At 40.2% G+C, this 26,687-nt stretch overlaps 2 protein-coding genes and 1 pseudogene across 7 annotated transcripts; 1 reads left to right on the top strand and 2 right to left on the bottom strand.

Annotated features, from left to right (window-relative positions):
* Positions 1–5,077: 5,077 nt before the first annotated feature.
* LOC146377261 (lipid scramblase CLPTM1L-like) lies at positions 5,078–14,293 on the bottom strand. Of its 5 annotated transcripts, none has more exons than XM_084942870.1 (17): positions 13,875–14,293; positions 13,337–13,428; positions 12,885–13,062; positions 12,626–12,744; positions 11,919–11,997; positions 11,688–11,805; positions 11,411–11,505; positions 11,245–11,329; positions 11,060–11,160; positions 10,899–10,958; positions 10,747–10,803; positions 10,580–10,662; positions 10,120–10,154; positions 8,051–8,106; positions 7,878–7,922; positions 7,634–7,767; positions 5,078–6,505 (listed from the first exon to the last, which is right to left on the bottom strand). In XM_084942870.1, the coding sequence occupies exons 1-17, from the start codon at positions 14,073–14,075 to the stop codon at positions 6,439–6,441; spliced, it is 1,605 nt and encodes a 534-aa protein (XP_084798996.1). In that variant the 5' UTR covers positions 14,076–14,293; the 3' UTR covers positions 5,078–6,438. The 5 variants fall into 5 exon arrangements, with proteins under 5 accessions (XP_084798996.1, XP_084798999.1, XP_084798995.1 ...); XM_084942873.1 differs by having other exon boundaries at positions 10,753–10,803; XM_084942869.1 differs by having other exon boundaries at positions 12,626–12,747; positions 13,875–14,292.
* An 835-nt stretch (positions 14,294–15,128) lies between these two features.
* On the top strand, positions 15,129–26,197 carry mrs2 (magnesium transporter MRS2). The gene is made up of 12 exons (XM_084942874.1): positions 15,129–16,071; positions 16,719–16,780; positions 17,308–17,344; positions 17,740–17,852; positions 21,334–21,495; positions 21,613–21,743; positions 21,877–21,993; positions 22,346–22,415; positions 22,754–22,836; positions 24,739–24,856; positions 24,958–25,071; positions 25,211–26,197. Exons 1-12 carry the CDS (start codon positions 15,705–15,707, stop codon positions 25,268–25,270), a joined length of 1,434 nt encoding a protein of 477 aa, XP_084799000.1. The 5' UTR covers positions 15,129–15,704; the 3' UTR covers positions 25,271–26,197.
* On the bottom strand, positions 17,848–19,726 carry LOC146377260 (integrin beta-2-like; annotated as a pseudogene). The gene is made up of 5 exons (XR_014801672.1): positions 19,499–19,726; positions 19,259–19,388; positions 18,818–19,109; positions 18,493–18,721; positions 17,848–18,173 (listed from the first exon to the last, which is right to left on the bottom strand). The product of XR_014801672.1 is annotated as an integrin beta-2-like (transcript).
* Positions 26,198–26,687: the final 490 nt, after the last annotated feature.

The following is a 26,687-nucleotide window of genomic DNA, read 5'->3' as shown; positions in this document are numbered from 1 at the left end:
CGAGGGCCCGACGTCCACAGGTGGGGTTGTGCTTACAGCCCAACACCGTGCCGGATGTTTGGCATTTGCCAGAGAACACAAAGATTGGCAACTTTGCCACTGGCGCACTGTGCTCCTCACAGATGAAAGCAGGTTCACACTGAGCACTTGTGACAGAGTCTGGAGACGCCGTGGAGAACCTTCTGCTGCCTGCAACATCCTCCAGCATGAGTTTGGCAGTGGGTCAGTTTTGGTGTGGGGTGGCATTTCTTTGGGGAGCTGCACAGCCCTCCATGTGTTCGGCAGAGGTAGCCTGACTGCCATTAGGTACTGAGATGAGATCCTCAGACCCCTTGTGAGACCATATGCTGGTGGCCCCGGGTTCCTCCTAATGCACGACAATCCTAGACCTCATGTGGCTGGAGTGTGTCAGCAGTTCCTGCAAGACGAAGGCATTGATGCTGTGGACTGGCCCGCCCATTCCCCAGACCTGAATCCAATTGAGGACATCTGGGACATCATGTCTCGCTCCATCCACCAACTGCACCACAAAATGTCCAGGAGTGGGCAGATGCTTTAGTCCTGGAGTCTGGGAGGAGATCCATCAGGAGAGCATCTGCCACTTCATCAGGAGCATGCCCAGGTGTTGTAGGGAGGTCATACAGGCATGTGGAGGCCACACAGACTAGTGAGCCTCATTTTGACATGTTTTAAGGACATTACATAAAACCAGATTAATGATTCTGTATTGCATTGATCAAGGAACCAACCCAATAGGAGCTAAAGGAATCCTCTTGACATTACTTCACTCAGTAAGTTTATGTTATGTTTAATGTGCATTTTCTTCATCAGTTTAGAACATAACATGTTAGCGCTCCCTGGTCCTTTTTGGAGACAGATCCTGAGACAGCAGGCAACTATGGAGAACTCGTGTCAGCTGTGGTAATTAAGGAATACTTTGATTTAATATTGAATTCATGACAACTATTCTCAGGCACATAATCCTGGATATATATAATGACATAAGTAAACTCCCATTTTAGAAACATTGCCTTCTTTGATCTGACTTATTGCCTCAGACTTTGGCCCTGTGTCCCCAAAACTACAGAAAATCCATGACACTAAGTAAGAGGCCTTTATCATGTTATAAGTGAGAGAGTTTGGTGTAACAGTGGTTGAACATGCCAAATCAATCCACAACATACTGCCATTCCCCAGCTGTAACCTGCATATGCATCAAACCAAAATCCAGTATCATAGCCACATGATAGACATAAAGATGAGGTTAAAGGGCTGTGTCATTTTGCCAGCTAGCTTCATCCCAAAAAAGATAAACATTCTTCAAAAATTAAAGTTTGTGAATATTTCCAGTATTGCCAGGCCTAAACCAACCTGTTAAACTTATCAAATTATTGTCATAGATACGAACCTATTGATTGAAACAGAATAATCCATTGAAGCCTCCATCATCATCCAAGATCACTGTTACTGTTCAGATTATTTTATCTCTGTTTTCCTCTAGAATGTTTTGAAAATCAGCATTTGATCAACAGACTTTTTAAAAGTTTATTTTGATCCTATTGTTTACGTGTGTAATTGCATTTGTATTGAAATTATGACAGGAAAACCCTTAATCAAATTGTATCTTTGATATCTAATAATAATATTAACAATAATGTTACATACGTAATATGTACACAATAATAATGTGCAAACAAACAAGAAAAATAGCAAAAAATGTCAATTTTTTTCTAATACCCTGTATATAAAAACCACATATGACCACAACTCCAAATGTGCAATTGTCACTGCATCTAAACATGACATATTACAAAAAGGTAGAAACATATAATATACAATATGTTCTGAAGCTGGTACTGGTGCAGTTAACTTTGCTTTAGGCTCCCATACACAGTAGGTGTTACTTACTATACGTGCAGTGCAGTATTACTTTAACTTGTAATATGTTATAATAAGCAAGTCACTTCTATATTTATGAGGATGTAGACAATAATGTTGGCTGATATGTAAAACTATGAGATATCGAGTGCAGGGAAGATATTATTGATCGATCAGATTCATGAATGTGTTAGGTACTTAAGCCACAATTAGAGAGTGAAACAGAGACTGACACTGGTTGAAATGTATAGTAAATATTTTATTTTGAACTTTTATGCTGAACTACAAACTGAACTGTGCGATCTCTGCGACCTGTGGTGCCTGATTTACTGTGTGTAAAACTGCGCAGGTTCCCATGTGTCATCCCACACTTTGCCACTGTCAGGAGAAAAACATAACAAACAACAACCACAACCACACACAAAATAGGATAATTTAGGTTGTGACATATGACAATTTTTTAGGATGAAATATCTTCTATATTCATGTCATGCTTTATACACCTTCATTGTAATATAAATTAATCAAATCAAGTCAGAGAGTAATAATATATGTAGTAGATGTCAAGCAGGACCACAGCAGCAGCCACGATCCATTGGAACCTGCTGAATGAGAGAGCACAGAAACTCCAGGATAGAAGTTTAGTTAGTAACATGCATGAACTGCATTACTGAGACATGTATGTTTACAGATGGTGGTGAGGGAGAGGGGGAGTTTTCAGTAAAAGGAGACGTGACTGCATCTTCAACCAATACTGAGCCTGCATAACCCTGAAAGAGACAGACAGAGGGGGGGGGGGGGGGGGGGGGGACACTAACCCCCAGCAGTCTGGTCCTATTACAGCATAACTAAGGGCTGAGCTGAACCAGCCCTAACTATAAGCTCTATAAAGAAGTAAAGTCTTATGCCTACTCTTAAAAGTGTTGACCATGTCCACCTCCAAAACTCATAATGGACTTTGGAGGTGGACAGCTATCAAGCTCCTCACAGAAGAGGAGCTCGATAGCTAAAAGCTCCCAATTTATTTTAGTCCAAATACATGAATTCAAATTGAGGTGATAACTATTTATCAACAATATGAATGTCTGTTCCCGTCCAACAAAGTTGTTACTACATACCGTGTTGAGCAAGGCTTCCACTTGACTTTAACTTCTTCTTTTTCCTGAAAAACATGATATAAACAAACAATTAATTCAGAAAGACATGCAAGATGCATACAAAAAGGAGCTTATAAACATTTGTGTACTATTGAATGGCTCAATATATTATACAATTAGTTTACAAAAACATAAGAACCACTACAATGCTTGTACTGCCAGCATCGAGTGCATGTCAGCAAAGCAACACTGCTTACATTGTGGCTCACAAGCAAAACTAACTGAAGCAGATGTTACTGAATGGGAAGGAGCACCTCCACATCAATCACTCCTTCTGAGCATGATGTCAGGAGGACTTTAAAGAACGTAAACATCAGAAAGGCAGCACGACCAGGTCGTATCAGGTGGTATGTTCTTATTTAATCACACATCACAAAAAATACATCACAAAAAAAAATTTAATAAACTTTTGCAGAAGTAGCTCTCTTGGTACACAGACTGCTCTGTGAAAACATTTCAAGTTTAATATCAGTTTAATATCACTGAAATTAATATTTCAGTGAACATGCAAATTACCCACAGTTGATCACAACTTACTTAGCTAGGATCTGCCTCGTGTCGAGTCGAAAAATTCGCTGCAGGACCGTGAGTTGAAAGATACATTTACTACGACTCCCAAGATGCATTGCAGTAAAAACTATCCAATCGCCTTGCTTAAGAGCTGTTGACGTGTCGCTAAAGGCGCGCTGTAGATAAATATTGCAATTTGTAAAAAATAAAATTAAATAATAAAATTTGCAATTTTTAATTACATAATTAAACACTGGGCCAGTTTATTTTCGTATTATCGCTGGTTATTATTTTAGAGTAAATAAAGGAATAACGGGTAGCACCAAGCTGTTGTTATCTTCATTTCCATAGCAACGGCGGTTGAGGATTATGGGTAGTGTGCAGTTACGGGATTAGTGCGTCTGCGTAAATTGGTCTGATTGGTTGGAGCCGAGCGCATCCAAAACTAACAGGAGTGGTGAATGAATCTATAAATGTGTTTTACGTGTGAAATGAAAATAATAAACCTAACAAAGGATTATGTACGTTAAATCTGAGCACTTTCAGCTCGTGAATCAGTTTGGAAAACACTGTGTGATGGCCACAACATGAAGCGATTTTATTGTTGAATTATCAGTGATACTTTCATGTGTTTTTGTTGAGAAATGTTAACGATGTCATTAAAAGAAAGCATTAAATTAGGGAGAAAAACCCGTTCGCGGAGAGGGTCCCCGGTTCTCCAGTTAGATTGTGCTTCACAGCGTCATGTTTCGCCGTGACGGGGTTATTATTGGAGTAAATGGATGGCTGGAGCCTCTGCTCGAAGCGTCTCTGATCGCCGCGAGCGGGTTCATATTGGAATGAATTGACAACCCACAGCGTCGCATAAAAACGTGGAAGGGTACCTTTAGCGTCAGCATGAGAAGTTAAGGGACGTGACAAATCGTCAGTATTTTACGCGTCGGGAGTGAGAACGGGTTGTTTTTCCGCCCTAAACCAAACCCAAACCTATCTTCACGTGGCCTCCAATCACCAGCTGGGAGCTCCAGAGCCAAAGATGGAACAACAAATTCTCGGAGATTACAAGACGGTGTATGACTCGCTGCTCTATCCGCCTACTTCCTCAAGGTCACCTGTGTCGGCTTGGGGATTGTTAACTTTTGCTTAAAACTAGGTTAAAGGGCACTCTGTCTTGAGTTGGATACAGGATACACGCACGCACACTTACACATGTACTCAGACACAGATATACAGTCCCGTGTTTTGTTTTTTATAATGTAAGGTGTGAAGATTCATGTGGTTCATTGTGCTGAGTGGGTTTTTTTTCCTGTTCTCAAACTGCTCTCCCATTAGGAGCTCGGTGTGGGTGGAGTTCTTTTTTTCCCTCCTCTTCCCTCATATATTGTGTATTTCATTGTTTTTCTTACCATCCTACCTCACTCTGACCTGTCTTACCAACGTCATGTTTGTGCTATGTAAGTACGGTCGGAAGGGGTCCTATTTTACTGCATGTATGTGTAACATTGATAGTGGCGATTAAAGGGCTTAATCAGTCAATTTACAATTCCAGTTTATTTGAAACAAAACAAAACAATGAACAGGCAGAGTGCATTACTAAAACATAAAAAACAGCAATTTTGAAGTAAATGTTCGTGTTCGAGCAGTTCAGTCAGAAATCAGCACTGAGTTTAATGCAGCAGGCCTGCGAGCACAGTAAAAAGCTTCAGATGGACTGACAGTGCCGTGTGAAAAGTAATAGACGTCTTTTAATGAAGCAGATGTGCTGTATGCTTTTATCTTTTATATTTCTTTTTATGTGCTAATTTGACAAAGAGTCTTTTTCAAATCAGTTTGCAGTAAACTGACAGGAAAACTAACTCGGCATGTACAACTTGATAGTGAATAGGAAGACTTTATCTCATGCCATTTAAGATGAACAAAAGAAGCATCACTGGAGGTGATAGAGTGCCCTATGATGCATTGGACTTGACCTCTAACACAGACCAATCAGCATCCAGGGTGTGGCTAAAACACAGCATCATGCTTCAAATAAAAAATAGCCAAACATTGCAGATCGATTCTTCTCATTGTTGTTATAAAGATAGATTGTGTGTTGATAAGGAAAATAATGTTTACAGTTTATGGAAAAATGTGCAAAAAGAAGTCCACATCTCACCGTGTAGCAGTTTAAATGATCCAGTTCTCTGTATTTTACCCCATTGTTTCCATATTGTGATTGAAGCTGTATTATGTAGTCTGATTAATATGTTTCCAGAATTGGTGCCTCCTAGCGGCCCAGCTGGCAGGGACTTTCTCCGATGGCATATGAGGCGGGGTTAACAGGCACTGCATTCTGCTGAAAGTTGGCTTTTAATGAGGAGAGATAAAAGGCTAAAATAACCTGTTTGAGAATAAAATTGAGCTGATGTGGGACAATGTGTCCCTACAAGATACATAAAGATTCTTCTGAACTGTGAATCATGTGAAGCTCAGTGACAGAAAGACTAATTGTTGAATCGCAGCGTACCCAAACACGCCAGCTCCCTCGTGTTTGTATAAAGAGAAGGATCCGGCAAATAAATCCACGTTACAAGCGCTGATGTGATGCTGCAGAAATCATTTGTGAAAGGTCACCCAGCATAAAATGTACAGCAGAGATGTTGATAGATGAAGGAGCCGAGTCAAAGCAGCAGTCAAGGGGAAGCTTCATCAATGCCAAGCAAAAAGCAGCAGCAGCGCCGCGAATATGCAGCAGTGCAGAGTCTGAAACGGTCAGGAGCTGCTGTGGCACACATGTGGGCATGTGTCCTGCCTGTGTCTCTGTTTTACATCCCCAAGGCTCATTAGTTCACTTCTGTTTTTTTTTTTTATGAGCTGATCTTTTGAGTTCTGAAAAGATGAGCTTGTCCTCTCCTCACTGAGTCTTCACTTTCTTGGTGTGAGGGACGGGCTCTCGTTTTCTGGGTTTGGAGGCGAAACGGCTGTTGCAGACATGAGTGAGACAAAAGCAAGAGAGTACTGCTGTTATGTTGGAAATACAAATTGATTATTGAGTATGGATGTACACAAACAGAAAAGAAGAAAGGCTCAAGAGTGTCTAAAACGTCAGAATATGGCTTGTACTTGAAAATAATACAACTTAAAGTCACTGGGATTATCTTGAATATGAGTATGCATATTGTTGTAGTATTTGAATGTCGTGTTGATTATCTGTATTTGTGACGTACAATCAGCAAAGCAGCTGTACTGGAGTACCTGCAATATACTCAACCAGACTCTAGGAACAAGGCCTTGATGAATCATCTAACAAGGAGGCGAGGCATGACAGAAGTTGCTCACTTAATCTGTCTCTATCATCATCGCATCTCTGTTACTATACCAACCATAAAGTCATTGGACCAAACAGGAAGCACTCTGTTTCACACTGGAACAGGTTTGTTTAGGCTGCGTACTACCTGAGTGCAAGGAATCCTTTTCTGGTCACTCAGTAAGGGCGTGAAAACTATCGACACTGCCGAAATCAAAACACAGCTGGGTGTCCTCTTAGTGGTAAAATTAATAGCACAATGAAAACTAAATGAAACCAGAATACTTACAGGGTGCTTCATAAATAAAGATAAAATGTTCTAAAACTTGTTTTTTAAAAAGTACTTTGATATACTCTCACCAGCCAGTTTGTTAGGTACGCCTGTTCAACTGCCTGTTAATACAAATATCTAATCAGCCATCACATGGCAGCAACTCAATGCAATTTAAGCACTTAGACACGGTCCAGATGACCTGCTGAAGTTCAATGGGGAAGAAAGATGATTGGACTTTGAACGTGATGTGGTTGTTGGCCCGGTCTGAGTATTTCAGAAACTGTTGATCATCTTAGACAAACATCTCTAAAGAGAAAATATCCAGCGAGCAGCAGTTCTCTGGGACAAAGTGTCTTGTTGAGGTCAGAGGACAGTGGGGAACAATCAGACTGCTTTGAGCTGACAGAAAAGCAAAAGTAACTCAAATAATCACTCATTACAACCAAGGTATGCAGAAGAGCATCTCTGCTTTTGTGTTTTTGCTCCATGTGTGTTTGGGACTGTGGTATTATTTTTGGGTCATCGTACCTTCGCTGGTAGAGGTAGAGAAAGAAGAGAAGCTCATCTCTGAAGCAGGAAAGTTGATGCGAGGAAGAGAAGGATCCAGAGGAGGAAAAAAAGGAGGCACAGGAGCACAGATCTGAAATCAGCGTGTTGACTCCCTGTTGGAGACGAGAGAGGATAGCTGACCGAACTGAATCGCTTTAACACAAAACGCAGCACAAAGGAAACCTGCTGATGCTGCTTGTGAATGAGCTCAAGAAATACTCACCCTGTACATCAACACTGTCCCCTGCAGGTGACTCACAGACTTCAGCTGTCCCACAGTAGAAAGTGAACAAACAAGGGAGGGGGGAGGAGGTTTGGTTTGTTTTAATTTTTAACGTACAAATTTTAGCCAAAGAAAATATTTCTGAAGTGTTGCTGTTTAGCTGCCACACAAACCTTGTGGTTAATGTAGAGCTGAGGGGCCATAGACAGGAAGCCAAAGGCGTACACTCCTGAGACGAGGAGGCAGGTATTATAAATACAAAAGTAAATAATAGTAACACTCAAAGTCAAATGTATCTATATAGAACATTTAAAACAGGGGTGTCAAACTCAAATACACAGTGGGCCAAAATTCAAAACTGGAACAAAGTCGCGGGCTAACATTAATATTTATTGAAAAAAAAATCTTCCTCTAGATATAAGAATTAATCTTTTCTTATGGACTCAAACAAGTTTTGCTGAAAAACTGAATATGGAACAAGCAAAGCTTAATACTAAACAATATATATATTAGCTGTATAATACCAGTAGGCCTGCTCTAATAGTAATTTGGTATGGCTTCGCGGGCCAAATGTAATTAGGCTGCGGGCCAGAGTTTGACACCTATGATTTAAAACAACAACTCTTCACCAAGGTTCTGTAAATGTGAGATAATCAAAAGAGATAAAAACATAGGAAGAGATGATAAAATTTAAGAAACGGGGAATAAAATGAGGAGATTTGTGGTGCAAACTCATCTGATTTAAAGCCAAGGAATAAAAGTGGGTTTTCAGATGGGTTTTGAAAGTGTCTAATGTTGGGGAGGTCCTGATGTGAAGCGGCAGTTTGTTCCGCAGTTTAGGAGCAGTCACAGCAAAGGCCCGGTCTCCTCTGTGCTTTAATGGACAGCTATGATCATTTGATCAGCAGACCTCAGTGATCTTGCAGGAGTGTGCCAATTCAAAAGATGAGAAAGGTATGAGGGTGCTAACCCGCCTTAAAAACAAATAATAAAATAAATTCAAAAACTAACTGGCAGCCAGTGTAAGGATGCTAGTATGAGAGATATGTAGTCCTGCAACTGCAGGTCTCAATGCTCAATTCCAATTTTGTGATCAAATCCGATTTTTTTGTCTGCTTGTTCACACTACAAATAAAATGTGACAGCAAACGCGCTCTAGTGTGAACGCTCAAAGCGTCCCGCATGCACAAAAGAAGACGTCACACACAACGCGCTCTGTTTAGACCCAGAACAAACAGTATTGTTTGACTGATGGCCCTTAATATAAAGACTTGTTTCGGACTTTACGTTTCCCAATTTTGCTTTAAGTTATAAAGTTATTTTGTTATTTACATATGGCCTAATTATTATCCTTATTGCTGTTTTAGAGAGGAGCGGTACTTCAAAGGATAGTTGCAGATTTCTGTCAGATTCTGCAGATTATACAGTACAAATAAAATGTTCACGTTTCTCCAACTTTGACGTAAAAGACGGATTTAATGTGACCTGACCGTTCAAACAGCAGTCGCTTTCTAAAACATCGGATATGTATCGGATTCAGTACCACATACGAAAGTGACCCAGATCGGATTTGAAAATATCGGATTTGTGCCGTTCACACTGTCATAGCATGATCGGATATGGGTCGCATAGGGTCAAAAAAGTCGGATTTGATGCGCTTTCACCTGCAGTGTGAACGTAGCCTTAGTGACTGTGCTGCAGTGATTTGGACCAGCTGCAGTCGGTTAACTGATGACAGACTGACACCTGAATAAAGACATGGATAGCTCTCTCAAAGCCTCTAAAACAGAGGAATGGCTTCACTTTTGCAAGTAGCCGGAGATGAAAGAAACTGGTCCTGATTACAGCATTGATCTGTTTACCAAACGTTAGATTGCGTTCCTCGCAAAGGTTTTTTTTTAATAAACTTCTAAAGGGCCCAAGTCGTAGTGGTCACAGGGACCAAACACAATGATCTCTGTTTTCTGTTCATTTAAGTTAAGAAAGTTTAAAGCCACCCATGCCTTAACATCCTCCAACGAATATAGTAAACCCTTCAGAGGACTCACAGATTTACTTTTCAGTGGTAGGCAAATCTGTGAGTCGTCAGCATAACAATGAAATAAGATGCCATGTTTTTTGTTTGTTTTTTTTAAAATGAGCCCATAGGGAGTAGTAAGGTTAGTTTTAAAGAAAGATTATTAAGAATTAAGTACTGTACTTATTATAGATAATCTTTGGGGATGGATGCAAGAAAACTCACCAGTCACCAGAGTGCTGATCAGCCAGGAATAGTAACTGTCAATGAAATAATCAGAGGCTTTTCAGTGTATAAATAATAACCATTCCATACCAACTTTATTCATTAAGCTCTTTTTAAAAAAGCTACATCAGACACAAAGTCCTATACACAAAAATAGATAAATACACTCTAAACTCTGAAAGGTAAAAACAGCTATAACACAATAAAAATGAACAAGATCAATGTCTAATGTCGGGTCAAAGGCCAAAGAGAAAGAATGCGTTTTAAGATGAGTTTTAAAAATAGACAACGTAGATGTCAGGCAGCTATGGATAAGACCTAAAATTTAAGAAACATTCAGATCTGACGAGAATCTTTAAAATGTGACTTTTTAAAGGAGGTTGGCACAAATGTGAAGTCTGGCAGCTCTTTAATAATGACAAATTAAGTAGCGAAGAGATGAATTTGATGATTGGCTCACCTCTTTTGGCGTAAGTAGGCCAGAGAGAAAACGGCTCCACTGATGCACAGGGGATACACCAAGTAGGACAAGTATCTGGACGCCTTGAGGGAAAAGACAAAGATGAAAATGTAAAAATGAAAGAAAGCCCGAGGGAGAATATTAAAGGAGCCATAAAACAAACAGACCGATACCTGTGTGTCGTACTCCACCGTCTTTCTCTCCTCTTCATCCAGTTTATTAACCTAAAGAGTAAGACGGATCATTTAGAGGTCACAACTTGTATGATGCATTCTTCCACACTGCTGTGAACACAGATGTGCAAGTGCTCCATACTCACATGAAGCTTGTTGCCTTTACACTGTATCTGGATCTTAAATACTGTAAACACCTTCCACACCTGGTGGGATAAGCGATTACTGGTTTATAAACTCTCTGTTTTGATCTTTATTTGACTCTAATTTGTCTGAGCAACACCAGATATACTAAGATATACTATACCTCCACACACGCTCCCAGTCCGACAGGAAGGAGCACCAGCAGGCTGGTCTCCTCCAGAAGATAGAGGAAAATCAGCAAAGTACCGAGACTACGCCACAGAACTGAAAATGAAAAAAGGAATTTAACATTTTCTGAGCTGACCGATGCCACGCATAATTTTTTTTTCCTAACATGATTATGGTCACCTGTCTTCCTCGATATCCCCGCCATGCTCTTCTTTTTCCTCCATGAGCTGATGTCATTTTTAAGAGCCAGAAACTCACAGATCAGCTGTTGAAAAAAAGGAAATAAAGCATTTAGAAAGGAAATTACATTTCCTTCCACAAAGTCCGTGTTAATATGCTCTCTTACTTGCAAAGCTGTGATGAAAGCAGTCAGCACTAACAGGTAGAGGTTGGATCCCACCAGAGCTTCTTTAATTTCATCGATGTTTTCGTCTGTGAAGCCTGGAGACACAAAGAAGCAACGGATAAGCTCATTTTGATGAGCTGAGGTATTATTTGGGTTGTATTTGAGTACAAATAAAAGCTACCACATATAATTAATATGATATAATTAAATGATATAATTAAGATTAATGAATCATTATAATGCCTTAAATCATATGTCTGTTAAATAAATAGTTCACCGAATTGCTGCAGGGAATAAACCATGTCCTGTAGGTGGACCCAAAACCTGAATCCTCTCAGAGAGATTCCCTCATAGGACACAGTGAGAGGGAGCTGAACGGTGCCGCTGCTGATCTCCTGTCGTGAATGGATAAACGGATATGTGCTCATTTTAAATCAGCCAAAAAAAAAAAAAAAAAATCAAAATAAGCAAGTGTCTGTTAAAGTTTACTAGAAAAAGCTGCCTATACCATAAGGTCTCTGACTCTGAAGTTGAGCTCATTAACCATCAGCAGAGGGAGGTACATCATCTGTCTGCCTTCCTGAGAGCTGCAGAGAAAAGCAGGAAGGTTCTTTAATTCAATGTGATCCTTGTTTTCACCGTGAGAAATTTGCAGGAAATTTGTGAACACGTTTACACATCCATACACTTAAACAACTTACCCTGAGGCACCTTAATGGTAGCAACTGAGAGGTCTAACAGGTTTACTTTGCCTTTAAATTCCAGCCTACTGAGAGATTACAGAGTCTACCAGTGGCTGTTTGTAACTTGTGATCCAGATCTAGAGGATCATCTTTTACAGATAAGAGAACTTTTTTCCCATTTTCATTATTTTTCTTTAATTAATATAAATTAATATCTACTAAAGACTAAAGAATTGTTTGGCTAGCGAGCAGTGACAAAGGGCTATTTATTTCTGTACCCTTGTGATGATACTTTTACTGCACCAGACACTGTTTCTAAAGCGGACTTTCTTCTAGATGTTTTTCAATATATATTGCGCCCTTTGAATAATAACACAGCACCTGCAACAAAACACCAGAGTGTGTTTGATTTTCTCTCAGAAGTATCTGTTCCTCTCAGCCTTTCGGTGCCACTGCAGCAACAAAACAGCAGAAGTCAGCAGTACGCTGACAGCTCACCTGGCTTTGACCTCCAAAGCTTCATCTGACTTACACTCTCATGTAGCGGCGCACGTCACTGGGAAGCCCAGCCTTTGTGAAGGTGAAGTCCTCTGACATGACAGTGAGTGACAGGTGGGGTCTCCAGTGGGATACAGGGTTCTCAGATCTCGGCTTCTGGGTGGAACCAAAAAAATAAATAAATAATGCACTGTGCAAGGCAGCTGGGCCCCATAAAAAGGCCACATTATATAGAATATATGTAAAGGCAAGATGCTGGGTGAAATATGAAGCAGTCCTGAGTGATGATGTACCTTCTCCTTGTCTTTCTGGACGTCGGTGCGTGAGGGGGTGATGTAGGTGGTGAGTTGGACTGCATAGTGGACCTCTCTGCTGTCCTCCAAAGGTGAAACGCCAGCCTTGTGCACATAAACAACTGCAAAGAGGGTGCCATTAGCCCGAGTCTCTCCTGGCAGAGAGACATGCACCTTTCTGTGGAGAGAGAGATAGGCATAAAAAATAGAAACTGTGTGTTTTAGGCCTTCATAAACAATCAAATATGCTAATCATTACTGAGTACTTGCAGCATACTGTGACTGTCACTATGATCAGTGGTTGGTAAAGTCTTTTGATGACTATATATTTATATGACTAAAGATTTATGTTGCAATAACTGCGATGCTGCTACCATTATGTTAAAAAATAAATAAATAAATTTTCAGATTGTTGGTCTGCTCCTGTGCAGTTATCAAAGTGTCAAACCCACCTCTCAAATCTCGAGTGAGGGTCGAACGGGTCTATTTTTACAGCGAGCTCGAGGGGGCTGTTGTCTGGCACGAGACAGGTAAAAACACTCATCTGAATAAAGGAGAAGACGAGATGTTAAAAACAAGGTTTCCATCTTAGTTTGAGATTCCTTTCAAAATGAAAGGGATGCTGCTGCAGAAATCTAAGCTGGAGTGACGAGATAATCCTGACTGTGCTTCAAATGTGTGTCTGTTTTACAGATTTCACAAAGTAAACACCTGCAAACAAAACAATCTATCAATATTTTCATGAAGAGAATTCATGAAAATACCATAGTTTTAAAGTAGATGTGCACAAAAACGACACAAACCTAAATCCCAAATGAAAATTTATCATATTTTTCTCTAACTACCATGTAGACAGTACACTTTAGCAATAAGGGCTTCTTGCTGAGCAGCACATGGACAGATTTTTCTTACTGTTACTCTCGTGTAAATGATCAAACCTATGGATCTGGATCTCAGAGATTTGCCATCAGGGATAAGACAAGCTCTAACCTGTAGTCTGGGTCTGGCTGCCAGATAGGAGGTGATGCAGTGCTCTCCTCTGCCTCCATCGCAGGATTTGGTGTTTAGGAAACCGTACAACAGCCAGGCGGTGTGGAGCATGTAAACCACAAACACCCCGAGCAGCAGCTTAGCGATGGAGCTCCTCTTACTGCCGCTGTCCGCAGGTTTGGAGTAACAAGACGGGAACATGGCAGCCAAGCGACTCAGAGTTTCACCCGCAAAATACTGAACATTTAAAGAAATATTTTTTTAAAAAATGGACGCGGTCTGGTTCGGGATTGTAACTGTAACAATACAATCCCCACGCTTCCTCTCTGATTCACCATCTTCCGGTTATCCGCATCCAGCAGAAGATGCTGATGCTGACAAAAACCTCCGCGGCTGCGCCCACACCGCTTTTACCACTGAGCCCACAAGGAGAAAAATAATTAATTAAAACATTATTATAGACATGCACGAAAAGCAGAATCACTGCAGAGCGAGAAAATATGTTTTCTTCTGCTTTTACGGTCAGAGTTTTATTCACTGCATTAGAGGACCGAAGCGCCAATTATGCCGGGAGATTACATGGAAACAATTTCTCCAAAGGAAACAGAAATAATAATATTAGGGTGGAAATACGAAAGCTCATTTTCACCTAGCTAATTAACATGTTAGTGGTAAGATCACTTTAAATGAAGAGAAGTCCACAGTTAGGAAACAATTAAATGTATAGCTAAGTTCATGAAATCCTTTGTTACAGCTGGCAATACATGAAACAGAAGTATTAATGTGATACTTCAAATAAGACAACGGTCAAATAAAAAAACAACAACAAATAAACTTTAAATCGTTTTGTGGCAGCCTTTGACTAGTTTATTATAATAAGAATTTATTAAATTTAATAATTTATTAAAAATACAATATATTAGTGTTTAACTAATTTCAGCATTTTGACATACCATAGAATGTTTCGCAAAACAAACTTACAGAGTAAGTCGACCTGTTATTTTATGTATTTTATTTAATTCTTCTCCAGAAACAAGTTTCCATACATTTAGTTCCTTTATTTACTTCCCATACTTGTCTCTCCCTGGCGGATACTGGCTTTTATATGTTATGCAAAAGGATCGCTCATGGCCTCAGTATTTATTAATCCTCTTTGTGTGTTTCAATGACCGTTTTCTACAGCCACGGGTGTGTTTGATGGAAAGGTTCGCAGTCGGAGTGATTACCTCAACCATGGACGATCTTCGGCGCTCTGCGCTGCCGCCGCGGTGCATTATGGTCCAGAGAGCCAGCGCTCTTCTGTCCTCACGTTAAGTCGGGGAGCTGTGTTTTCAGGTTGAAACACAGCCGCACATGTAGACTCGGGACACTTTATAGGCATCGGCAGGTGGCCTGTCTGTGATACTCGTGTCTGCGTTTACTGTCACGTTAAAACTGGTCGGCTGTTGTGAGTGAAGCATGTTTGTTATACTGCAGCAGCTAAGATAGTTAGCATAACAAACAGCCGCGAGACAAAGTTGAAGAAAGTTATAAAACCAGGTGAAAGCGAGGCAATGTGCGCGTGAGAGATACTTATGTGTACTGTGAAGTAACGGGAGTTTTCACTTTTGTTGTACCTGTGGGTCAGGACTGTCTCGTCTAACACATAGCTTGGCAAACATCTGGAGGGCACCGAGGGACCACTAATGAGAGGATTGTAAACACTTGGTGCTTGCAGCTTTCTTTGTGTATGGAAGTTAAAGCGTGTCTTAATTTCCTCCTCCTCCCTTCCCTGCTGTTGTGCCTGTTATAATCCCTCCCTGTGGTGAACATCAGCTCTCCAGCGCCAGTATGGCAGTCTGCGTAAAGGCTTTGTGTTGCGTTGGTGTGGAGATCAAAATGCACAAGTTGCTGCTGGCCGGCTGTGCGAACTTTCATCCAAAGTGGTTTTTAAACTCTCTTGGTCCTTTTTCCTCACGACTTTGTGGGACAAGAACCCTCAGCTATTATAGCAGACCTGCAGAGTTCTGTCCAACGGGACACTCTGTGCCACAGGGAAATGTAAGACTGGGATCATTCAGCAGGAACTACAGTGATGTCTGCTTGAATTCACTGGTCAGTCAAGCACTGCCTTTATCCACATGTCAGACCAGAAGATCTCAGTGTGCTACAGTGAGAACTGGGAGAAACCTGCTGCAGAGAGGAGCAGTGTGGCCTGGTAAGATGATGTAGTTAATTTGGCTCATACTGACCACAGTACACAAGTATTCTATGTGACCTATAGTTCTCTTTACAGTCATGGTAAAAAGAGTCTCTTTCAGTTCTAAGGTTTTATGTATCACAACATGTAAAAAAAAAAAGAGAGACTAATTACACCTTTACTGCTTTCATATGAATTAGGAGGGTAATGAGCAGCCAGCTGCTGCTAATCAAATGTATTTGATTAGCTAATCATCAGCAAGCGTGAGCATCCCTATAAAAGCAGACGTTATGGTAGTTTGCTGGTTTGGAGCATTTAGATGCATATTAACACAGTGCCAAGAAGAAAACACATTAGCACTGATCTTAGAGAAGCAACTGTTGCTGCCCATCATGGGATGTAGTGAGTTTTTCACAGGAATGCATAGTGTCCCTTTAAATTTTTCTTTTCTACTTGACTGCATTTTAAGTTAGAATAATGAAGAATTGTGTGCCAAGGCTTGTAATTCTAAACTTTATTATCTCGACCCAAAGCTCTGTACATACAGGTGAGAACCAAGCTATTGTCTTTCTGCTGTAGTCATGCTGTATTCAAGGTACTGCTCAACTTTACATGTCAAATACTTTCCTGCACACATGGTTTAACTTGGTCTTTTCTTTGAACAGTGTTTATCTGCAGAAGAGTCTCAGACGCCCCTCCTTCCACTGTAGCTCCGGCATTTGTAGTGGTAAGAGAGAAATTAATTTAAGCAGTCATTAATTAATAGTTGCTAATACTACTTGAAAGGTTTTGGGATGTGGTTTGTCACTTTGTCTTGCTGCAATAAACAATATCTTATTATTTTGTTTACAAAACCTGTAGATTTCATTCACACATTTATAATTTAACATACATCCTCCCCATCTTTACCCTAGAAACACTCAGCACCTGTGAGGTTACTGACCTGTCATCAGCTTACACCATTATTTATTAGTTTGTTTGTTTATTATTTTGGTGCTGGCATCAAAAATATGGTTTTGTTATAAAAAACAAAAAACCCAACAGTAACAAACAAACTTGTCATTTGATCAGCCGTGTGTGTGGAGATGGATAGATATTTAAAAAAAACAAATGAGCATAGCATTTGCAATGCTCAAGTAATTTATTGTTATTATTTACATTTCACACAATTGTGTTTCAACGCTGTGCAAAAATGCAGTGAAGATGTGGTTGCTTGATGTAACCAATCAGCTTCATGTTTTCTTTCTTTGACAGATGAAGTTTGACCAAGAGGGAAATGTGACATCATTTGGTAAGTGTGAGGAAATTAACCTCATTAATGTTTACATGTTGTTGTGGTCGTTGGCACTGAGACTGCTGATTGTCTCTTATCTCTGGCATTGTGACAGAGCATAGGGATCTTTTCTTCTTTCTTTCTTTTTTAAACAAGTCTCTGAAGTACTCTTCCGTATCCTTTTTATTATGTGTAGAACTGGACATGCACCACATTTTTGTCCATCACTGCTGTGTTTCTGTGTTACTTCCCCTGTGCAGCAGCCACTAATGGGTTGTTACCACCAGTGACTCACTTCTGTTATCCATGAGTAAAAGTCAGTTGTATTTCAACCTCTACTTCATGTGTAGAGATTGGCCCAACTATATGTACATGTGTGCCTCTGCTCCTCCTTATTTGTTTTTCTCTTCAAGAAAAAAAGAAGACTGAGCTTTGCCAGGAGTTAAGTCTTCAAGCCAGAGACCTACGCTTCCAACACACTACCAGCCTCACTGCTAGAAATAACTGCATTATTTTACGAATGGCGGTATGTTTTATTTCTTTTTCCTTTGTCTGCCACGCTCCACTTACACCACAGGAGGCGTAGCATGAGCCGCACCTGAGCAGAAAAACTGGAGTTTAATTTTTCAGATGTTGCTTTCAATCAAAATGAGATGATCTTTATCATGTTTTTGAAAAGTAAAAATCCTGTTATCATATATGTGTTAGTCCGACCTACAATCTATCATCCTCTGGAAGGTGCCATCATGGTTCATCATTTTACAGAATGAATGAATTCTGTTCTCTCAGCACATCGTATTTTATCTCCACCGTTGTAACGATGAGGTAGCCACACTTTCTGTCACACCTGATGACTAATGAGAAGGCACAGTCAGTTCAAGAACTATACTCAGAGGAGGAGATGCACACTCTGCTCATGCATCATAATCAGCAGTGATACAGAAAGTCTAGCAAACGGTTTTAACTAAAGTTAAAGTTTCACAATGTTGGCTCTGTGAAGAGTTTGTGGAAGACAAATAGAGGATACGGTGTTAAAGCAGTCTTGCTTCTCTTGTCTGTAAAGTGTTCAGATGATGGTGTGTTTCTATATCTTCATTTTCTTGTAGTAATGATAGTGTCTGCAAAACATCGTACGGTATAAGAAGTAAATAAATATCCAGTCTCACGTGTTTGTCTTAATGTGCTACACAAACAGGGCAGTCCTCACAGGTCGGCCCTTGGTACTGTGGGAAACACTGGCACTTTCCACAGACGCAGTTCCCCCTACCATTGCACAGCTGCTGGTTTTTTGCCACACAGGAAGCAGTTTCTGTGCTGCAGCTGCAGTCACTACCTGTCCAGTTTGCATAATAGCGGCACATTCCACACTCGCATATCCCATTGCCTCCGCATATTCTGTCAGATTAAAAATGTAGTATTTTAACTGTGAAGCTGTGTGATAACTTTATATCGATATATTTTATTAAACTCGTGGCAACTTTTTGTTTTTACCTGTTTTCGTGGTACGGACAGTCAAAGTTTGTGCACTCACAGAATTGTCCGCGTATCTTTTCTGGATTTTCCCGCTGGTTGCAGTGACACATGCCCGACACACAAACACCCCCGGCCGCTGCACACCGGGGCGCCAGGGCGTGAGCGACAGGAGTCTTCATTTTCTGACTCAAAGGAAGTTATGTCAATCTGACAAAGGTTTCCAACATAAGGCTGATAGCACACACGAGCGCCCCGTGGCTGCTGCAGGTGGGACTGTTTTCCTCTCTGTTTTCAGTGCAACTACACTGACCTGGTGAAGCAAATAGATTTTTTTTAGATTATCACACTGAAGAAACATGAGCTGAATTATTGAACTCTCCATTTTCTAACAGTCTCATGAAGACTTGCTTTAGGTTTTCAGACTCAAATGTTTCTCGTAGCAAGTTGCTGCAGGCTTACACTGCAAAGTTACCTCCAACATCACACTCTTTGCAAAGCCTCTGGGTGTGATCTGGACAGACCAGGGCGCAGTGCTGTTCTGGTTTGAGATGTCACTCTTACTGGGACATTGTGCAGCTTCCACAGTTACCTGCAGCGCCAGAGGAACTGTTGTTCAAATAATTTGATTTTGGGGGACAAACAAGAAGAAACATTTTCTTTCTGCAAGAGACTGTGTTGGACAGTATTTCTTTTTCTGACCTGCATGAGTAAGGGGTTTCCTGTAGTTATGCTATTGAATGTGATGTTGAGACCAGCTGGCACGTTGCTGGTGTCTAGAGTCAGGTCTGTGGTAGGATGATCACTTGGCATAGAGATTGACAGAGGAAAGGACTGGCTCACACCTGGCCTCAAATGAATGGCGAGCTCCTGGGGCTGCAGGAAGATGGTTTTGGCATCTGCGATGTCTGTTCTGCAGAAGTTCAGAAGTCACAAGAAATAACATTGTAAGATTTTTTTTTAACATCATAACAAAGGCCCTTTTCTGTTCCAAAATATATTTGAATCCAATCTGAAGCTTTCATGTTTTAAAAAACAAAAAACAAAACAAAACAAAACTTTGGAAGGTTAATTTCTTTTTACTTTTTTTTTTTTGTATGGAACACTGAAAAACTGTCAAGCGCACTCAGGGCCGGATTGGATGCACTGATTGCAGCTGGAGTCAGATGTGGAGCATTTTTGTCCATTAGTCAAGCTGAGACTCGGCATAACCAGCAGCAAGAAGAGATAGGGCTAACGATGGCTGTGAAGCTGTCCCGACTGTACAAGGGTAGAAACCACAGAAGATATGTTTCAGTCTAAAATTAGAGGAAATGAAGTATGCAAAGCAAACATAAGCAAGGACTGTGATCAGTAAGTGACTGAGACTGCAGTTACTGCAATACAAGTTTGTAGTTATGTGCTACATAAACAAATGTACACACACAGAATGCTTCATTACCTGAAGAACTAAAAGTTTTCAGCTCTGTTATGTCGTTGTGAGGTCTCTGCAGGCTGTGACACGCTGACCATTCACAGTTGTATGTTGGCGGTATCTAAGTGGGACTCAGGACCAGGGAGGCACAACTAGATCCTGATTGGTGCTCAAGTTTCAAATCTCTAACCACAATTATTTACAGTTCAGAGTCAAACTGAGCACTGACATGTTAACAGTAAAACGTTAACCGGGCGACATGTCATGTCTCCAAAGCCTTTAAAGGAAATTCAGTCATGGAGTCTTTAACAAAAAAGCATCTTTTAAACATTCACTCTTTGGATCAGAGTATGTGGATGAGGACAGAATTTTATTATTATTTTTCAGTATTTCCCAAGGGCTGTTAAACAAAGCAAGGAAATTGCAACACAGCACATGGGAAACATCCTAGTTTCATTTTGGTTGCTTACATTATTTTAATTTGCACAAAGAAATAAAACTATTGACATAAACCAGGATTAAAATTACTAGTCTCACTGATGCTAATAGTCAGTTGTGTCCTGTGAGTAAGTCTCACAGCCCATTTTTTCCTTAGAGAATCTCTTAAGCTCCTGCAGATTTAATGATCTTCTGCTATGGACCCTTGTCTTCAGTTCACCCCACAGATTTTCGTTAGCGTTCAAGTCGGAGCTTTTTACAAGCCAGTCAGTAACGTTCACTTTAGTCTTCTGGAGGTTGTTCTTCACCAGGAGAACGTATGTTTTGCTGGAAGACTCAGGTTTACTGGTGACTGCTTGAGGTTTTCTGTTTTTGCTTATTCATAATTCCTTCTACCTTGACGAAATTCCCAGTTCCACACACACTCTGAAGCATCCTCAGTGTGTAATACTAATAATATTGACACTAATATTTTTTTTTCTGAAATAATTTTTATTGTGTGGAGCTAGAAATAATTAATACTTAGTAAAAAGACAATTGGTGTATTTGGAAATGCTATACTGAAAATCCCTCCCTATTAAATATAACAGAAAATTTCTGTTATATTTAATAGGGAGGCTAATAATTTTGTCCTCGTCTGTTTGTTTAAGCTCTAGCCCATAACCTCCACTCGCTGTCTTTTCAGGCCTTGAAAGCCATCTTGACCACGGAGTCTCTTATGGTCTTGGATTTTCGTGGTCTTGGACTGGAGCGCTGGTTAGTTCTGGAGCTCGCCCCCCAGCTAGCGTCACAGACACACACTCTGCCCTTCGAGTTCAGAGCACTGGAAGCCATCCTGCAGCACAAGGTGAAACCGATCAGACCAGACAGAGTGCTTGTGTAATTAAGCGTGGTCTAACCTAGATAAAGCCTGAATGACAGTCAAGGACACACACCTGAAGCTTTGTATTATCTGTGTCAACAGGTAAACACGCTGCAAGCCCGGTTGAATGAAGTTGAACCAGTCATATTGGATACGCTGGAATCCCTCGTAGACCCTAAAATCCTTTCTGCTGATAGAAGTAAACTACATGTACTTCTGCAGAATAGCAAGAGGTAATGAATCACTCAAGACATGTAATTGTATTTGAATAAGTCATTAATGGCATCTGGCATATAAGTAAATGGAAGTTTTCAGCCTAAAGATTTACAGTCTTGTAAGTTTTCCCTTCTCTCACGCCTGTTACAGCTTATCAGAGTTGGAGACGGACATAAAAATGTTTAAGGACTCCATGCTGAAGGTCTTGGATGAGGATGAGACGGTTGAAGAGTTCTGTCTCACAAAATGGACAGACCCAAGAGTTTTGTATGTCACACATGCACTCAGACACATGTATATGGGTGCTGAACACAGTATCTTAAAAATAGTTGGAAATCTCCAGTCAGTGGTGAAGCATGTTGAAAAAGAAAGACACAAATTTGTTCAGTTCCCAAGGATCAAAGTCTGTTTCCAGTCTGTTTTCACTCACCTGCAGATCATACGTTAAAGGTTAACCTTTTTCAGTGTATGTGGGTTTTTGTTTTGTTTTTTCAAATTAAATTAATTCTGCCCAAACCGCCAGGCCCAGCTGTACTTCTATTTTTCATCCATCTATCCATTCTCTTCAACTTGTATACTTCTATTTTGTATATAACCTCATGTCTGTCTGCCTTTTTAGTGAAGAGAGCAGTTTGGGTATTAACCACGCTGAGGAGATGGAGCTTTTATTGGAGAATTATTATATGCAGGTAGCTGTACTTTAAATTCCTGAGTTTTAACATGATCAACAAATATTGCAATTATGCAAAAGTCTTGGTAAAGGCTGCATGCTCACACATTGTATAGGACACATTTGTCATAGATTTTCATCAAGCCACGACCACTTCGTATGTTTTTATTTTCATCTAAGCATTTATACCCATTTATGCTTCTGCTATGGTGATTACCTGTTTCTTTGCCTCTATTTTAGTTTAATATCCAAAGCACTGAAACACTTTACATGTTACCTGTGGCAGTTGTGATGGGCTGTCAGTAAGGTGTAGGTTGTACGATTGTTGTCATATTGACCGTGAAATACTTCACACAGGCCGAGGAACTGGGGAACAGAGCCAGAGAGCTGAAGGGTCTGATAGACGACTCTGAGAGTGTAATCTTTATCAATCTGGACAGGTATGTACAAATTGGCTGTACATTATGTATACATGCACACTATAGACTGATGTTTTTGAAAAGCAACAAACTCAAAACACTGATAATGAGGCTTAACAAGCCATTATTTTTGAAGATTGAATTTAATCTAATTCAGTCCCCCCCCCCCAAAAAAAAAAATAATGCTTTGCCATCTACAATTTAACAAGAAAAATTTTATTTACTAAAAATTTATGCATCTTTGTACTCGTGTGGAATTTTGTGAGATGGGGGGATGTTCTAACACGTCCAGATTGCGGTTTGGTATTGTCATCCTGAAGAAGGCAAGGTCATATTTAAAGATTTTATCTGAATTGCAGTAAATGTTGCTCCAAAATAAATACAGTCATGTGAAAGGAGAGTTTTCATAGGACTCTGTGCAGTCCAGTGCATGATCCAGTAGGTTATTAAACCATGTTCAGCAACAATATGTTGAAGTAAATGTTTTCTGTACGACTTAGTCTCTCACATGGTTGTGAAGGAATCCTGCTGCAGTCTCCTTCACAACATTAAGGTTTCTGTTCATTTGTTAATGCACAGCTCTTCATGCACATCTACTCATTGTTTATTTAAAAAAATAAGCAAACATATAGAAGCACTATGTGGGGAAAAACTAAGTACACGCCATGATTCAATGGCTTGTAGATCTATCTTTAAGCAGCAATAACCTGAAGTTATCTTTTCTTTTTTCTTTTTTTTTTTTTTTTGTTTGACTTAATCAGTCGCTCACGTCGCTGTGGAGGAATTATGGCCCACTCGTCTTTACAACGTTACTTCAGTTCAATGAGGTTTGCAGGCATTCGTCTATGCACAGCTTGAGCTCTTGGGTTGTTTTCAGTTTCTCTGATCATTGCACGGTCTGACCTTGGGATGAATTTGGTGGGAGCTCCACTCCTGGGAAGATGGTGTGGTTGTGTTAACACACATCTGATTGTTCCATGATGGTTGATTTAGTTGGCAACAGGTAGCTGCTACTTGCCTTTTAATTTTCATGGAAACAGTCGGGCGCACTTAGGGCGCACGACTGGATAGTCGCCTGTCAGAATGTTCTTCTTTCACAGGACTGTAAATGTGATTCAGCAACAGTGGCGCCTTCACAAACGTGCTCGTTACTCCTGCCATGTGCAGTCACACAAAAACACACACACACCTGCTGATGGCATCCATTATTTCGAAATAGAAGTTATTTCAGAGAGACTTACCATCTGTGGGATGCCTTTTTTTTTTTCTTTTCTCTAATATATACCCAGTTTTGTTACCAATTAGCATTTTTTTTCCCCAGATGTCAGATATCGTCTAGGTTAGGAATGTGAGACTCATTTTATATCGAGGGCGACATGCAACCCACTTTGTTCTCATAAGGAAAACCAGCAAAACTACCTTTTCTGCCATAGTACAGAAGTTTCAGTACACATTTTTACAAAATAAATAAAATGAGACAAAACTGAAGTGCTATTTCAACAGTGTGTCTGAATTACAGAAATATATAACTTGGGACCCATCATCAGTAGTGGACCTTGGATTCATTGGGTGTTTCAGCCATTATCACTAGACACCCTCATCCAAGGAGGCCCTGCGAGGGTTGATCAGGAGTGTGTCACTGATTTGTTTTGTTGTTATTTCTACTTTCTTTTGTTTAGTTTTCTAAATTATTTTCTTCTATCAATTCACTGCAAAACAAAAGTAATACTTACCTCTTTAATATTTAAAGAGCCTCAGTTCTTCAAAGGGATAGAAAAGGTGATAGCGAGAAGTAAGACAAAAGAGAGGAGAGCCGGAAGGGGGCGCCTGAACTGGCATCCCACACCTCTCTGCCAGATCAGGCGTTTTCTTGTTTTGTATGATTTCTTGCAGCCACTGAGAGCACTGTGTGTTTTATTCCAGCCACCGGAACGTGATGATGCGACTGAATCTGCAGCTGACCATGGGGTCCTTCTCCCTTTCCTTATTTGGTCTAATAGGTGTGGCATTTGGAATGAATCTGACAACAGCTTTTGAAGATGTGAGACAACTTCTGATCAATACTTTTAATAGTTGTAACTACTGCTTAATGTTTATGAACAGATATTTATGCACTGTTCTGTCTGTGTGTCTCTCCTACAGGACCCCCGTGCTTTCTGGCTGGTAACAGGTTTCATGTTCTTGGGCAGTGGGCTGATATGGAGGCGACTTTTATCATTTTTGGGACGGCATCTAGAGACTTCAGTACCCCCACGGGTAATGCAAACGCATACAGATACTGTGCCTTGTTATGTGTTCCTGTAAAGTCCAGTCTGCGTAACACTATGCACAACTTTCCCTGGACTGATCCAGAGAAATGCATCCGTAAAAATAATTTCTTCTCTCTGTGATGCAGATCCCTCCAATTTGGAAGAGGAATATGAGACCATCAGACATCAAGGCTGGGGTCAGATGAAGTTCTACCTCGCAGACGATGGTTGTCTCGCAGCGCTCTTGGTCCTCTTTAACTTGATGCAAAGACTTCTTCTACTAGAATTTTTATTTTTAACACACCTCATTGTTTTACTGTCCCATGGCCACAGCAGAGGTTGAGATTACACTCACATCTCTGGAGACTATAGTGCAGTGGTTCTCAAACTGTGGGGCGGGCCCCACTGGTATGGCATGGACAACCACGTAACACATATGAAGTTATATGATGTGAATATGATTTTTATTATTATTATTATTTTAGGGAAAAAATTGTAGCGAATTTTGAGGTGTGGACGATATCTATCTTGCATGAAGATCTGCTTTTGGTTTGGGGCATGTCAGAAGAAACTCTGCTCCAGTGTGTGCGTGTCACTGTTTCCCTTCATTTGACTGACGGTCATTTTTCATTTCTGCTTTTTCTTTTTGTTTTCTTTCCTTTCAACGTCCAGTGCAGATAAAACTTTGAGGTTTCTTAGTGTTGCAGAGCCAGGAACAGCAGGACAAAGCCCGTCCTGTGCTTGCAACTGTAACGTAATCAGCAGCTGCTAGTGCTCTGGTCAGGACTAGCTTCACTGCTATTAGCAGGTTTCTTTGCACTTACAGTAATGAGCATAGCGTTGTTGTCGGGTCCAGTGACGTCTTCACCTGTTTGCTCTGCTGCACTCTTTGAAGCAGGAACCACCACTGCACATCTCCATATATGTGGATAAAAAAAAAAAAAAAAAAAAAAAAAAAAAAAAAAAGCCAGGTCATATAATAATCATCTCATTGTGGAGTTGTGCTTTCTTTCATTTCACTGGTGAAGAACAAAGAAAAAAAACTTTATCACTGTGAAAGCAGTAAACCTGTGACTCTGTCCCTCTGTACTCTGTATGTTCTGCCTTTATTAAACCAGAGGAAGTACACTGTGCAGCTTTGTGGCTTCCAAAGGGAAGCTTTATCATTTATAAACTTAAGTATTATAAAAAATAATTATAAATTGGTTGATGAAAGGTTTGGTGTATCTGCATGATGTCAACTGAAGCCATAGGTCTTGCATTAGTGGTTCCCAGGCCAAAGGTCAGGATACCCACATAGGGTCACCAATTAAATCAGATGAGTTTTCAGGTTATTAACGAATCGGGGAGATTATAATAACAGCTTATGAGTTCACCCATAAGATAATGCTTTTATTTATTACATGATTTATTTCTTTTTGGTTGAGTGTGTCAGCTTGACTACTGCGTGTTTTAACTCTGTATTTTCTGTTCTGAAATATATTATTTTAAAGGAACATTGAATTACGTGGATCCACTTTTCTTTTGTGACATTGAACTGCAAAAATGTCTCAGTGAAACAAAAAAGTCACACAAATTGATATAGAATAGAATAGAATAGAAAACTTTATTTGTCAATTTCTT

Source organism: Perissodus microlepis, chromosome 11 (assembly GCF_051167445.1).
Source record: "Perissodus microlepis isolate ML-2025 ecotype Zambia chromosome 11, ASM5116744v1, whole genome shotgun sequence".
NCBI lineage: Eukaryota > Metazoa > Chordata > Actinopteri > Cichliformes > Cichlidae > Perissodus > Perissodus microlepis.
The sequence above is the reverse complement of the archived record's forward strand: the minus strand, read 5'-3'. Positions and strand labels throughout refer to the sequence as shown.

Bases quoted from the DNA above. Each gene is read 5' to 3' on its own strand.
- LOC146377261 (XM_084942869.1), bottom strand. From the start codon at position 14,075: ATGTTCCCGTCTTGTTACTCCAAACCTGCGGACAGCGGCAGTAAGAGG. The intron at 8,107-10,119 runs GTGAGTTTTCTT...TCCTCGTCTCAG, and splicing joins GATCAGCACTCTGGTGACTG to GAGTGTACGCCTTTGGCTTC. The intron at 6,506-7,633 runs GTACGATGACCC...TGTCTGCAACAG, and splicing joins CTCTACCTCTACCAGCGAAG to CCGTTTCGCCTCCAAACCCA.
- mrs2 (XM_084942874.1), top strand. From the start codon at position 15,705: ATGGCAGTCTGCGTAAAGGCTTTGTGTTGCGTTGGTGTGGAGATCAAA. The intron at 21,994-22,345 runs GTATGTCACACA...CTGCCTTTTTAG, and splicing joins TGGACAGACCCAAGAGTTTT to TGAAGAGAGCAGTTTGGGTA. The intron at 25,072-25,210 runs GTAATGCAAACG...TCTGTGATGCAG, and splicing joins AGACTTCAGTACCCCCACGG to ATCCCTCCAATTTGGAAGAG.